We start from the raw sequence: 17,802 nt of genomic DNA, 5'->3' as shown, positions 1-17,802 counted from the left end.
TATTTTCGTAATAACAGCGTAAGTTTCGTTTATAGATATCAATTCTAAATAATTTTTAGTGCACTGTGTTATACAAATTATGATAATTTCATATTTCGATTTAAAGAATATTTTGTTTCAATAAAAGAATCGTACACAATTATAAAATTATTAGGATTAATGAACTAAAAACAAAAAACGAAACTTTGAGAAAAAATTTATTTGAATTATTTTTCTTATAATAAATTAATTCTAATAAATAGTTCGATCACGCTTATACAAACTTTACGTTTATAATATTTATCATTTTCTTGTCATAAGTTAATTCGGATTTTTTGTAAAGCATAAATGCATAATGAAAATAGTATTTTATCATTATAATTCGCAATGTAACACGTAAAAATAATCTCACTGTATTACAACGTACATTTGAAATACAGTAAGTAATTTGAAAATATACATTTAATTTCTGATATCCAGATTTCACGGAAAAATAATTATTGTTTAATTATATCCAAATAAAAAAAGAAGATTAACAAAACAATTGTGTATTTTTTGCAATGATATCAATAATATTTTCTTATTATTCGATGCAGAACTACGTGTAACAAAACATTTTTTTAATTGTTATGTCATGATGTAACAGTTTATATGACTATTTTAAAATTTGAATGTTTAAATTTAAATACAGTAATATACTATTTGCTACTTAAAAGTTTTTATTTCGATATTAATCCTGTTTTTATTTTTCGACATGCTATATAAAGAAGTAAAGTGCTAAATTTTATTAAGTTTTAATTTATTCATGTTCTTCTAAATAGTATTTATTACACTTTATCTTCTGTAAACCTAGAAGAAAAATTGGTCTTATTTATACATATATACATATTTAAGTATAATTTTTTTACTAATATTAAAATTGCGAAATTTTTAAATAAAATATTCTCTTGTATTAGAAACGTTTTAAACTAACCTTTCTGATTTTACTTGTACTTTAATATTTTTCGTACACTATCTATAAAAATTTCATTTACAACAATTAGTACTTTTATATTAATAATTGAATAAATTGAAGAAATTCATTTATTTCAAAACCTCATTTTTATGGCAAAAACGATTTTTTATTAAAACGTTACTATAATGTTAATTATAATTATTTATACATAATTAATAAAGTTATAAATTCTTGTATTATATCAACTGATTAAAAATTTTTCTTCATTTTTATTAAATATTTCTAAATGTAAATATTAAATGGAAAAATTACACATAATTAGATCAATACTTACCTAATTCAAAATAAAGTATTTTATTATAAAGTTATTATTTATTTATATTAGCTGATGATAATTTCATATAATGTAGAATACTTAAAAATCCTTCATTAATTAATCATGGAAATAGTATTGTGGTATACTGTATAAGAAATAATTCTAACGATTCTGGACATTGATATGATGTATGTGAATTCTATTTATTATACATATTTACTGACAGCAAATGTAACGTGTAGATATTAAAAATCTTTATGACAAATAATTATGTCGAAATATTAAAAGCATAAAGATTTAAATATTTAAATAAATTAATTATTTTACACAACACTTTCATAGTATTAATATGAATCTTATAGATGTTGGTTTAATAATTTCAAGCTCACAAATTGGTTTTTGTGTACTTCATACAATGTTTTTTTAATTTTAAATTGTCATACAACTGTCGTAATTTTCTACATTTACAGACATATGAATTGACTACATTCACGTTTTTTATTTTATTTTATTCCCGCATTACTTTGTTTATTTATTATTCCTTTTGCTATGATATATTGAAAATCAATTACTTACAATTATATATTTTCTTCCATCAAACTATGGTATCTTTTTTCTTTTTTAGTTTTAAATTATTCTCAAAACATTTGTTAGAAACGAAGGCCACTGAATTCAGAATCAGTATTGAGCTATGACACAGATTTTATTTTTCTTTCGATTCTTTGAGCGAAAAACCGCTTATTTTTTTCTTTGTATCGTAATTTTCTTCCATATTATATGATTCATTAAAAATCTTTATAAAAAAAATAAACATTAGGCCAAGATATTTTGTATTCACAATTGTTTCCATGTAAAGTTCAAAAGTATATGGTGAGCTCCAAAATATCGATGTATTAAACAATCTTTTTATTATTTGTGTAAATAATTTATTATAATTTAATTTAAAATGAAATCTTATAATATAATAAAGCTTTAATTTCAAATTCTGTTTAACGAAATATTTATTTATTTAAATGTTTATATATTTGAAATTACAAAATTAAAATATTTTTTGTATCAATTCATTATAATTTCATTATATAAATACAATAATAGTAAATCTATTAGAATTAACTTGAAGATCAAAACTTTTAATTTTAATATAGTTTTTAGTTCATAACAAGAGTGAAAAACTTTTACGTTTATATTATTATTTTATAAACTGTTAAGTAGAATATTCTTATATTATTTATGTTTTAATGTAAATATTGAATTTTCAATATTTTGAAACTCATACGATTACAATACTTAAAACAGTAGCATACATTTTTTATCATAAATGAAGTATATTTTTGTTATATTGAATTTAATGAATAACAAATTTTAACGCCGCTTTTGGTGAGATAGTTTCGATTTATCGATTGATCACAAAATTGGATATTGTCATATTGTTGCAATCAATACTTAATAATGAAAATTAAAAATAATACAAAAACAGGCCATCTCTTAAAATACTGATTGCCAAAAGCCCTTAGTATAGCATGTATAATATTTTGTTCCATTTCTTTAAAATATATATTATATTAAAATGAAATGTACATAAAAATACAAATAAAATAATTATTAATAATGAGTTTTTTTATTTGACATGGATATACACATTATACGTATTATTGGAAAGCAATAAAAAAATTATTATATACTCATTAAATAATATCACATAAAAACATATTTAAAATTATAAAATAATATAAAGACTTGATTATCAAAATATAAATAATACATTTTTTAATTTTGTACAATTATAAGAAATAAGTAAATACTATATAATAAAATTAATAATTAATACAGTAATTCATAATAACAATCTGCTTCATAAATATTTCTTTAATGAAATATTGTCATTATTACTATGATATTTAAAATATCAAAAGTAGTAACAATGTTTTATTTGATATTTTACAATTTAATAAAAAGTATTGATTATGTTTTTTTAATTAAACAACAAAATTATTGACAAAACGGAACAGTGTCAGAATACTAAATTTTTAGAAACTATATAAAAAGTTCATTGTCACTCTTCGATCACACGTATGTACATTGTAATATATTAAACGAATTACGTTTGAAATCTTTATGCTGCCTACATTGAATTATGTAAATAAATACAAGATAAAACACTTGCTCACAACAAAAAGCATCTTATTATATAATTTTCTTGGCCAGGCACAAAAAGGTTAATCTCAAGAAGTATTTATGTTATTTTATTCCGTTTGCTAATTACTTCCTGAGTTTTCATTTTTCATGCTACAAGTGGATCAAATTTAATTTTACCAAAATTGATGAAGATTTCCAATTATTATTATAGAATATGTTTTAAGAACATTTTTTTATTTTTCTTCTATAGTATGCCTAGTCAAAGTTTTCAAGATCCAAATGTTTTTATAATATATATATATATATATATATATATATATATATTATAAATATTTATTAGAATTTAACTTATTTTTAATAAAAAACGATTAACTCTACTAGAAACATTGATTATATTATAAAATGCAATCTTATCGAGATCGATATTGTTATGGCAGTGAAAAATTTCGATACGTATTCGATTCAATTTTTATTTAAAAGTATTAAGAAACAACTAATTTAATAATTAACATGTAGTTCCACTTTTAGCATATGGTTTCTGTACAATGATGTATTATAAAAGTATTATACGGGGCATCAATATTAAATCTCTAAACAAATAAAAACAATATTTCAATTCAGTCCCTTGATTTTGAGTCTACGAACCTCTTTATAAATTTTTAGTGTACCCTTATTTAAAAGAAACATTTCTTTTTGTTAAAAATATCTAATTAACTATTAAATACATCAAAGCTAGTACACATACTCATATATACATATAGTATTTCTATTTTCCATTGAAAAAAATTAATTTTATCAGTAGTAATAAAATTAATTGTTTGAAAGATAAAAAGTTTTTTCATTTAATTATTTAAAATAATGTTTTTAAATTGTTAATTTTTAGTTTTTATAGGCCTCTTATGCAATTCCTGATATAAATTTTAATGGTTCACTAATTATTGAATCTAATATTTCACTGATACCTAACATTTTTTCTTATTCTTATTTTTATTTATCACTTCATAACGCACAAAAGTAATTTTTCCTCTTTACGTCACTTTTTATTATCGTATTAAAAGAGATAGATGAACAGCAATATCTCATCTCTGCCTTCTCGCATAATTATTTAAAAAGATCTCTGTATTTTTACATATTATGTTGAGAAAATAAGTTTTTATTGTATACATAGAAAGTTTATTTTGGTTAATTCTACTAGTAAGAGGCTAGTTTGCACAAAGATCACCTAATATTCAATCATCTTTTTTTAAAATTTTCTGTTAAGAGATATTTTTTATATTTGTAAATGAGCATTACATAATTCAAATACCTAATTCAGATATAACAAATGCAGTAGACAAACAAAATAATAAAATCCCAGATTTTCATTCATTTTAAAGACCTTCATTTTTTTATTATTATTCTTTTTTAATAATATATGTAAAATTAATTTCTATAAAAAAGAATGTGCTTAAGTATAGAATACATTCACAGAGAAACAAAATTAATAAAAGCCATATGTGCATTTTGTATACTACTTACGATATTTGAGTGCCCTGAACTATGAGAGCCTGATCTCTGATAGTAATTGCCATTATTATACAATAAAATGTCAGTTAATAAATGGTCTATTACAGCATCTAAATCTACACCTACAGTCGTGTGCTCATCTTAAAACTTTGGTATATCCTACAAACGTCCGCCGAGTATGTCGTTTGCGTGTTCTATTCGAAACTGTCCTTTCAGTAGTGTACTTTCAAGTTATCAATCGAGGACTATGAAGTCCTTCGACTTGCGTATCGATGGGTGGACAGTGCTGGGTATCTGCAGGACCCCAATCATGAAGATTCCCACTATTCGCCAGTCGATGCGTTAAACGATGCGCTATCGAGAAGCCGCCACTGCCTTCCAGTTGAGTTAATACTATTATTACCTGCCTGTAAACGTCCAAGAATTCCATTTTAATTACGAAGAACTTTGAGGTTTTCAACCAAAATATCGTCTTTCTATGACGGTTAATCTACTATTTACATGAGATATAAAATACTTATTATTATGTATTTTATAATTTTACATCATTTTTAAATGATAGAACCTCTTTTATAACTCTTTTTAATTTTTAAAACTGTTTACATGTAAATTAATTATAATCTGATATTTTAAATTACATCCGAACGATAATAATGTTTGTCTTACTGTAACCTAATCAGTGATAGTATTTGTTAGAATTCATTTTAATTTTTTAAATTTTAGCTATTTTTACAATTTCACTAATGTAAATATCTTTTTATTTTAATAATTCTTTTCATAATTATTTGAATGATAAAATGGATCCATATAATGGATATCAAATAATATACTGAATTACACTGACTCGTATATATTAATTAAGAAGCATAATTTATCTTTTATTATCATTGATTTTATTATTAATATTGTTAATATTATTACTGTTGTTATTGTTTAGATTACAATTTATTTTATTCTGAGTTACTGTTATTATTTTTTAATGACATGGCCGATTAATATTATTTTATTAATAATAAAGAACAGCTTGGTTATGTATATATTTGAAAATACGTGTATATATATTTAGTAAAATTTATTATCACGAAATATGTAAGTATATATCCTACCGATGAAGTGGAGGAACACTATCTGCAGTTCTAAGTTGTCCCCGTGTGGATACAACGTTATAACTTTCATGGCAATCACATTTTACATGAATCCATTTATTAATGTGGCGGTTCTCAACCATAACAACCAAACCAGCCCAACCTTTGGTTAGATAATAAGCGGTCATACCTTCTCTTCCCTGTAAAATTATGTTTTAACACACGTACCATTTTATTTATATTTAATTATATTTACGAAAATGTTTTGATTTTATAATCAAGTTAATCTTTTCTTTTATAATAAAATAATGTTGATGTGTATAGTTGCGTATATTCTTTAAATATTGTGTTAATATATTTTTAAGTGGAAATTTTCATAAAATAGCACATTTTCATTGAAATTTTAAAACAAACGATAAAACATTTTACACCAAAATATATATTATTCTTGCTCTTAATTTATTATAAGAATTAAAATTTAACTGTTGTTGATTAATACATCTTAAAATCTAATATTCTATCTATAGTTATTAATTTTGCAACGTTCCTACAAGCGTATTATTTTTTTATTGATTAAAATTAAATTTGGAATGAAAAAAAATTTATTAATATTGACCTCATGACGTTGGCCCTTAGCAAGAGTAAGGCTAATGATGGCGTCAGCGAGTACAAAAGCTGGTGGTGAAATCTGCTCAACAAGGAGCCTTTTAGAACTGTGTATTGCTAGCACATACTCGGGGTAACTGGAAGTATCTTCCATACCAGTATGCCAATGGTTGAAAGCAAGGCAGACAACGATATAAAGATCACGCTCGAGCATTTTGTGACACCCGACAAAGCCACGCACCTGACGCTTACTGTGCTCCACGAGTCGGCCGATCTCAGGAGCCGCTGGTGATCGTGTTCGAAATACAACTACACATAAATCTAACTGCGATCGTTGCGACTTTTCCGAATTTCTACAAGTAAAGAGAATAGATTTTTCTAACTACAAAAATTAAGCTCTTTTAAGTACAAAATAAAAAATAATTGATGCATACATAAATAAGATATCAAGTAAATATTTAAATATTTTTTATAATAAATCACTATTCAATTTCATATTTCAATAATTAAAAAAATTAACCAATCATTCAGGTCAGTAATTTTTATATATGCTGATATTGTACAAATTAATAAGACAACTTCAACAATTTTTTATTTTTTTTAGAAAAATTTTTTGCAGTAAATTGAATTTTTTTAAAGCAGAAACAGCAATTAAAATAAAAAATAGAATAATTTTTTTATAAAACAGAAAATTATAAGAATTTCTCAATTATAATAGTAAATAGTGATATATTATAGATCATATAATTTGAGAGTTCTCATAACTGATAAATGCTCTTAAAAATATTATTCTTAGGAAGTAATTTATAATCTAAATTTCAATAAAATTAATGAAAGTTAATTACCGCTGGCCCTCTTGAAAAAGGGTGAATTCGGTTTCGGTGGGTTCGAGCACCGTTAGTAGTACACATGACAAATGACTAAGGGACGACAAGGGAGGTAGGGTTCCTCGTAGTCTGACTTCACTCCAACCTACACGGGTCTTACAAATGTCGATGCAATCAAAGTATCTAAGTACATCATCGAAAGATATCCAGAAGACTCCGTCCGAAGCGCCGTGTGGCATCAACATTTCACGCAACTGGATTGTCCAAATAGGACTATCGTCCGACCACTCGCCTTTCCAGCTATAGTGTCCCCAAGGGTTTCGCAGTCGGAGCAGCCTAATTCCCTGTAATACAATTAAAGTTTTGCTTTAGATACGCACCTACTGTGTTCATGTTCAACTATAAAATTGAGGTTACTCGTCAAAAGGATAAAGGGTTTCAACGGGTTGACTTTAAAATACTTTTAATCATTTGAAATTATCATAGGATACGAAGGTGTAGAAAGCTAAGGACACAACTACATCGATAAAGATAATTATAGATTTAGAATATAATTTTGTCCTTTGGTATTTTTTACTTTAACGTTTTACATTTTCAGTATGAAATGACAAAAGTATTTTTTAATCAGGCCTGTTCGGAAATTTATCTTTTTGCCGAATCACGCTGCCACATTGCTTAGTTTTCTGCTTTATGAACTTACTTGCACATCACGAACATCTAATACAGAATATGCATGTCTGAAAAATATTAAAATAAAAATTAACATGAAAATGAAAATATACAATTTAAATATAGCCAATTAATTTATTGTATATTGGTAGTTAATTTAAATTTTAATTAAATATCAAATTCTTTTTTATAAGTTCTATATTTTAAAAACCTTTTTCTAATAACCTCATAAATAATTCAATAAAACTTGTAGGATACAATTAAAAAAAATTTATATAAAATAATTTCATAGATAACTAATTATTTATAAATAATGTAGTGAATAATTTAATGTATTTCGGTTTACATATTATATTGAAACTTGTTTTTAAAACTTCTATAAACTTACTTTTTTCTTATATTTCATTTATAATACTTTCAAATTTTCCATTATTTTACAAACTGTATTTGAATGTATTGGATGAACACATTAACTAAAATAAGATGTTAAAAAATTATTACATTTGACAAACTATAAATTAAAAATTGATATTTTTATTAATAATTAATTTAAGTTAAAAACGTCGTTAAAAAACTTAATTTCTTACTCTAATAAAGAGTAGGAGAGAAAGTCTTAATATTGGAGTTGATTAAATGTAAAAAGTTTATAAAATAAAGGTTGTAAGTTAAATTGAAGACGATGTATAAGAAATTTAACCTTGGTCGTAAGCCCTTCTTTTGGTATTCGTCTTCATCAACCTTCATATTTCCACCACCACAGCTCGCACCCATAAGAAACATAGCCTGCCGCGAGGAAAGTAGCTGAGCCCAAATGAGATCCTTATCAAGCTCGTCCTCACTCGGTAATGCTGACGGCTGCAAAGGCACACTTTCACAAGGAGCTCCAGTTAGAGTCGCGAGACCCTCAATTGCCCGTCCAGAAACGAGAGCCTCATAGCAACCGTGAAGTTTAGCTACAGCTTTCTCGATTAGAGGCACCCATAGCTGTTTTCTTTTAGCCTAAATGTAAGACGCATTTAGCTACATTTTTATTCTCTAATTTTCTAAAACAATTGTTTCTTTTAACTATTGTTTTTCTTTTTGCTCTATAAATAACATGTCTATAATACAAAACATATTGGTAATTTATTGCTAACTTAGATCCATTATGATTTATTTTTAATTAAGATTAACATAAGTAGTGAAACAATACAATGATCTTAAAATAATGTAGAAAAGTTTAGTTGACTTAAAATATACAATAATTGAACATTTTTTCTTTAAAAAAATTTATTAATATTTGGTATACTATTTCACTTGCTACTAGTTCACTAATATATAATTACATTTTTTATCGTTAAAACAATAAGGTATTGTACATTTTAAAAAAAATTAATTTGTTTTTGTAGTTGCAATCGTCGTTAAAGCTGAACTTATACCTGAGAGTAAACAAGATGTCCCCTTTTGTCACAAGGCAGAAGATCATCGACAAGGACGGTGGTCCATTTACCATCTTTGCAAAGTCGAACCTGGTAAGCACCTTCAGGACAAGTTTGCCTCATTACAAGAACACGCCTCACAAGTTCATCACTTTCGGCAAGAACTGCGAGAGCCGATAACAACCAACAGTTACCGAGGACTCCTTGGGATATATCAGAGGGCAATGGTGTACGAAAAATTGCCCAGGGTAGCATTGAATCCACGCTGGGGTCAACAGTAATTTGGTATGGTCGCTTCCATTGGACGACGTGATTATCTTTTGAATCCAGAGGATTATAGTAGAGAGATTTGGGTGCTGGAGGGAAGGAATCATCCACAAAGGGCTCATTTGTCTAAAAATAATAGAACACTCACTATTTAATGTAACGTTATACAAGAGCAAGAGCAAGTTGTTTAATATTCTATATCAAATGAAAAATATTTATAAATAATAGCTGTAAAAACTAAGATATTAAGATTTTTAATTTCATAAACATTTCGTAGTTAATGTGTTAAAAATATATCTCACCTCCTTGCAGTATCTAACGATTCTTTCCCATTTCTCGAGAGCTTCTCTTTCCTCGATCTGACGCAGATTTTCCATAATGACACTTTCTTGACGCTGTATCCTCAGAGTACTAGCACTAGGTTCTTGATGGATTCGCATTCTATCTCCGACAGCTTGTGATAAGCTTTTAGAATTTTGGCACATCTCGCAGCTGCCGCTTGTGCTCTTATTGTCATACGTACACAACTTACATTGCCACTATTAAATAAATTATGTTATAATCAAATTATGATATAATTAAAATTTATATTTTTATGATGCAATTAAATTATGATGCAAGAAAAAATAGTAGTTTTAATAATCTTATATATATTATCAAGTTAAAAATAATAATCTATGTATACAAATATATAAATATTAAATTCTTTGAAGGAACCAAGTAATTTATAAATTTGAATTTAAAAAATATTAAAAATTTTATGAAAAAAACGTACCTGCGCACTCAAGTCCTTGTTTTTAAAATGTTTTTTATCATTACCAATAGCAGCATTGGTAGCATTAGTAATTGATCCACTGGATCCATTCTTTTTGACAGAGTTCCTGTGCCTTGGAGTAATCATTTTTTGAATGGGATTAGTAACCGTTGCAGCTATAACATTAGTCAACCTTGGACTGGGGCTCCTCTGCGATACCTTTTAATAAGTAATTATATTCACTGTATTTATCTTGAACCTCAAGGTGCACAGAATAATGATCAACAGGTACCTGCTGTTGATGAGGCTGTATACTTGCATTTTTAATTTCCTTCGGCAATTCCAGAAAATCAGCCAGATTTTTACAGGCATTACAAACTTGCGCAGTGAGAGGATTGCGCAGTGTGCAGGAAGGGCAGATCCAGCACTCACCTTTGCGTAGTGTTGGGTCCTCAAGGTGGAAATTAATGCTACGTAGCTTCGAGCCTCCGCAGGCTTCACAGGTAGCTCGTGATGTTAGGTTTACAAGGGTGCATTTTTTACATGTCCATGAAGGCAAAGGTACCTCCGATTGATCCTCCGAATCGGATTCAGCAGTAGCTAGAGTAGCAGCCTTGGTTGGGACATAGCGCACACTATCCTGTGATATAGCTATCGGTGATTCCAATTGATTGCGAGATGTGCCATTTTTGCCCGCTGAAAAGTTCCCCCCTCGCCGTTCAATGAGTCTTTCTTGTTGATTCATGGAGCTTCGAGACAAGAGAATGACTACAATTTTAGAAATATTTTTATATAAAATTCATCTTTTAACTTTTCGTGGTCTATCTGCTGTGAAAACTATAATGCATTTCGTTTGTGGGCAATTTAATAAAATTATACACGTGCTTTCTCGAATTTAATCAAATTTTCAATTGTAACATTAGTCATTGACTATTTGTATTAATATACTGAAACATAATACTTTGCATAATTATAAATCACCTATGATCTAGTATATAAATATTATTTTATTATAGATTTAAAATATAAAAATTATTTTTACTACTCAATTTTCAAATGAACTTTTAAGTGAATTTAAAAACTAGTTTAATTTAGAAGAAAAAGAAATACTATAAAACTATTTATGTATCTATAAATATTATATACATTATTAAAATTTGATTTTTATACAATGTTATTAAATTTATTACATTTGCGAATCATATTTATTTAAGCATAAAAATATTTGATTTCAATAGTAATTTAAAGATGACACATTTCTATAAAGTAAGTGTCAATATCAATTGTTATTCCAATAAAGGCAATCACTATTCTTGTTATAATTAAAATCCGAAAATATATAATTTCAAGATTAAGAAAAACACTTTTTATCGCAAGTGTATTAAATAAAAATCTATCTTTTCATATGGTTCTATTTTCTAATAATAATATATCCGAGATATTTAAATACACTGCAATATATGATTATGATAATGAGAATTACCAGGATTAGTTAATGTGATTGAACTAGGTTGGGCCAATGTGGGAGGTGACCTCGAAGAATTGCAGATATCACAGCCTGACGACCAGAGAGGATTATATGCATACGAGCATTTTTTGCAAGTCCACATGCGCTTGAGGGGATTGAGCATATGTTCTGAAGGAGCGGGCAAATTACGGACCTGCTGTTGATTGGCACCAAGCATTCGAGCGCCCTGTTTCTTGGGAAGTGGCGGTGGCATATCTGACTCTCCAATACCAATGCATGTATGCTTGTGTCTAGAACCGTTGAAACCACCTGAATGCGGTGGCACTGCCGGTGGCTCATCATCGTTTAAACTCCGCCGATTCGATGCTTTACGCTGTGCTACACACACCACAGAATCTACATCTGAAAATGACCTCCTGCAACAAACGAATAGAAATTGAAAGTTTATAGGCTATCAATGTAAGAAATCCAAAAAATATTAGTCAAAGTATTTCAGTGTCAAAAATACTACATGTAATAATATTTTAGATATTTGCTTAATACACCATTTCTAAAACAGGTCTATATTTATGTAAGTTTATAATTATCTATAATTATTTTTTACTCTTGTTATTACTATAACTTATTAAAGCACACAAATATATATTAATACATATATTAATCTTAGTATTTTCCATATTTATTAAACCTATAATATTGTTTTTATAACACATTTAAATTTTTGTTTCGAATATGAAATATCGTATTTATCATAAATTCAAATAAATATTAGTTCGATTCAACTTTAAATAAAACCTGCAATAAGGAATTTTATAATTGACTCAGCGATAATAAATTTTACCAATATAGCTTAAGTTGGCATTGTCCATTACAAAATAACTCACAATAAAATGGTATTTTAATTGTTTGTAAATAAATTTTAATTGTTTGCAAATAAATTTTAAATTTTAATTGTTTTAATTGTTTGTAAATAAATTTTAATTGTTTGTAAATAAATTTTAATTGTTTGTAAATAAATTTTAATTGTTTGTAAATAAATTTTAATTGTTTGCAAATAAATTTTAATTGAATAAATATAATACTCCTAAATAGGGATTGAAATGCTCAACTTACCGATAAGGTAGTGGACCCGCGAATGATAGCGTTCTAGGCTCCCAAGCGGGCACGCTGATGACGACGCCGCTACAGGGGGCGGGACTCCTAGGAGCCTCGCAGGCTTCACATTGTTCGAGCCCCGGATCGTTATCGAGGGTGCAGTTGTCACAGCTCCAGAGACTTTCGTCTACTACTTGGCTCATTTCCGTAACGATTAAACTCGTAGGTCTCGTAGCGGGATCATTGACATCTGAGGGAAGCTTCTGCATGACTGCCCCGTTTGACAGTGAACGACTTACCTTCGACTTTACTCGTTCATATATCGATAGGCTGTGGCGCTTTGGTGACCGTTGTGACGGATGGCTGTAATTGATAAACCCACCAATATTTGTATACTGACCCTGCATCCAAGGAACTTCATGCAAAGCAATTTTTATGAGGACTGACTCATTGCCTATTAGAAGAATAATGTTGGGAGTATAAGATGTGTTCACTGCGTAGAAATAACTATATTGTAGTATTATTATAAAACTTGATGTTATTAAACGTATTAAATCATAGATATAATTAAATATAAAAATTAGAAAGCAAATTTTATTTAAAAAAGTATTTCCCGACGAAATTGTGAAGATTCTATCTTGAATAGGCAAAATTTAATTGAATTTAATTGATCACATAGTAATACAGAAATTATATAAGTTTATGAATGAATATGATTCATCATTTTAAATTTTCATCACTTTTCATGGACGTATTACATATATCTTATTAATGTTTTGTAAGTTAAAAATAAATAAGATAATTTAAAAAAAAATAGAAATACATCTTCATTATCAGATTTAAATGTCTATATTTTAAGTACACTTAATGTATACATATATATTAATTTTTATAAAATATTTTTTATTTTTATATCTAAATATAATTATAAATTGTATATATTTTTTAATTATTTACATTTTTCAATATAAAATAGAAAATTGTAATAGTAATTATAAAAAGAAAAAAAAGTGTTACGACTTCCGCCAAATGAATGATCAATAAAGTTCGTTGTACATGTTATAAATACTTTAAATAAAATAAGGATCAATAATAAATTAAATTGAAGAACCTTGGATTATTGATGCTGGAATCGATGTAACTGGCTGATGGATTGGAATGTAATGTTTCGATCGGTGCTAGTGTCCAATCTTTACGATTGTTGCCGCTGTCGTGTGTTTGTTCACTACGATCGATACTCTTCAACTGAGCCATATCTGTAGGATGAAACCACTGATTAGTATCTTGTTTGTTTTCTTGTTAAAAGAACATTTTTCTTAGAAACTGCAATTTTTACATATGAAAAAAAAGAGAAAAATAATTAATCTTTTACACAAGATTTAAAAAATTTTTTAGTATAATATCTACATCTATTTTAATTCTAATTTTTGGGTTTTCTATTTCATAATAGAAATATAGACATCTTAAATTTCATTTTTTCTTATTCGCCATATATTTTCAATTTATAACTGTATAAAGTGAATTTTTAATCTAATTTACAATAAAACAGAGCAAAAGTTAATGCAAAAATTAATTATCTTTTATTAGTTGTGTGTATAATATTCATGTATTAAGATGTATGAAATTATTTGTTTATTATCAAAATTGGCATAGAAAAACAGTAAACTTTTAAAGATTTCACTGTTAAATTGTTCAACTTATTCCACAAATTAAGCGCATATTACTAACAATTAAATCTTTTAATGAATTAAAAAAAAATGTATTAAATAATATAAAATTACTTATTTTTATTTTTAAATTAAAATAATTACTCACACTTTGCAAAATTTATTATCAAAATAAAAAATTACAATCTATTGTTTAATGAAATTATAAATTGTAGATTAAAGCTGTTCTTAAATACATAAATTATAAATATCATATTTATCTCTGAAAATTTAAATCTAAGGTATTTGTCTCCCATTCATACCTTGTGACTTTTTGATACTATGCTCTATTAAAATTTTCCCATTACTACTTGTATCCAAAACTCGTGTGACAGATCCACTAGTGACTTTAGTCACAAGATCAAGTTGTGTCCTTAATCCATTATTTTTTGTTGTATTTAACCTTCGACATTTTCTGACTCCTATCTGAGTAGTTTGCGTTTGTGATATTGATGAACTAGCACCACATGCTGTACAAATTGGGGTTGCTCTACAGCAATTATCTAGTAAGCAGCGAATACATGTCCATTGATTAATTAGTGATGGTAATGATGATGTCTTTTTAACTGAAGATCTATTTTCACCTATTCCTGACCAGGAATTTCTTCGCTGGTTTGTACTATTTCTTTTATCACTACCAATAAAAATTTAATATCACTATAATAGTTTTTTATTTTAATTAGTACAAAAATATTTCATTTATTTAATATTATTAATAATTTATTAATAAACTAAATCAATTAAATTATTTTTACAAAAGTAGAATTATATACCTTAGTACAATATAAGTTTCGTATTGGTTTTGTTGTAGTGCTGGTATAGATAATACTTTTATTGAATTCTTTAGCTTTAGGGTAGCTGACGTATTGAAATTAATGTGAGTATGATTTAATGAGGTCAGATGCTTTGGTAGAAGTATAGGAGGGCTGGATGATTTTGAGGACAAATATATTTCATTGTTTAATCTTGGGCTATCTGGGCAGTAGGTCAAGGAATCGGGAATAAAAAGATAAGTCGACGTAGCTCTCTCATTGTTTTTTGTACGAGATAAGCCACATCTTGTACATTGGAGAGACTCAGTTGGGTTTATCAGAGAGCACTCCGAGCAATGCCACTGAAGCACCGAAGCAATCGAACCCATTCTCCATATGTAGACATGGCTCTTTCTTCCTTGAAATAAAAAGTTTGAATAAAGTTAACTTAAATTGAAAGATTTCGAATATTTTTTAAATAATTCATGACATATTTAATATAATCAAAACTTAATTTTCATAAAAAAAAATATTATTAATTGATATAATCAAAAAAATATAATTCAACTAAACTGACGGACTATATTTATAAATTAAAAAACTTCGATTTTATATTTTTACTTTTATTTTTATAACATAGATATTTGTAACCATATTTTAATGAATTGATATGTTATTATATTGAAAATAAATAACAAATTATACAAAGTATTTTATAGTTCTTATATAAAATAATAAATAATGTAAAAATAGAAGCTGTTTAATAATTTTATGAAATCATTTTAATATTGGTAACAATATATTATTAATGATAATTTATTTAAACATGGGCAAGTTATATTATGGGTATATTGATATATTTAAACGTACAAGTATAATAAACCTTTAAATAAATTAGTTATTGTCAAAAAGTAAGATTTGTATTACATTCTACAAAACTCAATTTTCATTTATCTGTTCATAAATTATATCACAAAATATAAATTTAAATTTTAAAATGACAATATTAAAATTTGTATTATTAATCATAGTTTGATTTTTTTACAAAAACTTTATACATTGGTTAAAACGTTGCATTTAAAAATATAGAAAAGATCGATAATGTTAATTACTTATTCTATAAAAATTTCTATAAGTTTAGTGCATATTACGTTAGAGAAAGAACTCACAATATTTAAATCATTTTGGGATATTTAATGAAATCACTTGGTCATCAGTCATTAAAAAGAAAAAGATATTTATAGAAGTGATATTTCAAAGTTATAGTTGATACTGAAAGAGAATAGTAAAGATGGTAATATTTGTTTTTGTTTACAAATACATTTATATCGATTCATAGCTGTAAGTAAAATATAAAATATGAGCACGCACATTAACGCACCGATTTCTGAGTTTAATAACAATAAAATCGTTCAATTATTTTTACTTGACACACTCGCAAGGTGGAGAAGGTACGATTTAATATTAATAGAACGGTCTCTTTAATGTTTCCTTGCCTCGTAGCTATCGTACATTAGCAAAACATTGCAGCACTCTGACCGTCGCCATCCCTCTCGTTCTGCGACCAATCTCAACCTACCCCCGTCACATTACAAGTCTAACACAACATCATCCAATGTATGCAGGAAGCTGGAGAGACAAGGCTAATTGATAATAGGCTATCCAATTAGGAGCGAGATGAAGATATACTTTCTCGTTCATCAACAATCACTTCCAAGTCTAAAATTACAAGGCGTAGAGGTACCTATAGGCTCTAACTGCACTGAGTTCACTTTTCGCGGTTGCAGTCGATGGTGGGGCAGTACGGTTGCAGGAGGGGATCTTTCTTAATGTGACTGGCCTTTAGCTTGATGTTTTTGGCATCCATGCATGAGAAAACTTGACTATTTTATCAGACATTGTCAGAGGTTCAAACGCGAATTCGATGCTGTTTTTCCTGAAACCGTTCAACGATCAGTTCGCTATTCTTTCTCATATGTTCTCGGACCGCCATTTTCCCACACAGGCGTGTGAGCCTACAGTGTAAATGGGCTAAAGAAAAGGAAGAGAGAGCATGACGAATGATGAGGGGAAGAGCAGAGGGAGGATTGGCGAGGAGGGGAGAGGAGAGTAGGCGCGATGTGACAAGACGAGAGGAGGGGAGTGAGAAGTGAAAAGTGAAAAGTGAGAAGTGAGAAGTGAGGAGTGTGGAGTGAGGTGTCTGGTGAGAAGTGAGAGGAAAGCGATTAGAGTGCGTGAGAGAAGGGAACGAGGGATGAGAGTG

General features: G+C 27.4%; 1 protein-coding gene across 1 annotated transcript; it reads right to left on the bottom strand.

Moving 5' to 3' along the window:
- Positions 1-4,888: 4,888 nt before the first annotated feature.
- On the bottom strand, positions 4,889-17,406 carry LOC105366668 (calpain-D). Its single transcript, XM_011505190.1, has 16 exons — positions 17,312-17,406; positions 15,561-15,713; positions 15,051-15,421; positions 14,193-14,337; positions 13,100-13,444; positions 12,002-12,402; positions 10,838-11,286; positions 10,540-10,737; positions 10,067-10,303; positions 9,498-9,890; positions 8,777-9,078; positions 8,111-8,147; positions 7,429-7,754; positions 6,594-6,936; positions 5,999-6,177; positions 4,889-5,299 (listed from the first exon to the last, which is right to left on the bottom strand). Exons 1-16 carry the CDS (start codon positions 17,404-17,406, stop codon positions 5,119-5,121), a joined length of 4,155 nt encoding a protein of 1,384 aa, XP_011503492.1. The 3' UTR covers positions 4,889-5,118.
- Between the last annotated feature and the right edge of the window lie 396 nt (positions 17,407-17,802).

This window comes from Ceratosolen solmsi, unplaced genomic scaffold, assembly GCF_000503995.2.
Source record: "Ceratosolen solmsi marchali unplaced genomic scaffold, CerSol_1.0 scaffold10, whole genome shotgun sequence".
In the NCBI taxonomy this organism is placed as follows: domain Eukaryota; kingdom Metazoa; phylum Arthropoda; class Insecta; order Hymenoptera; family Agaonidae; genus Ceratosolen; species Ceratosolen solmsi.
The sequence above is the reverse complement of the archived record's forward strand: the minus strand, read 5'-3'. Positions and strand labels throughout refer to the sequence as shown.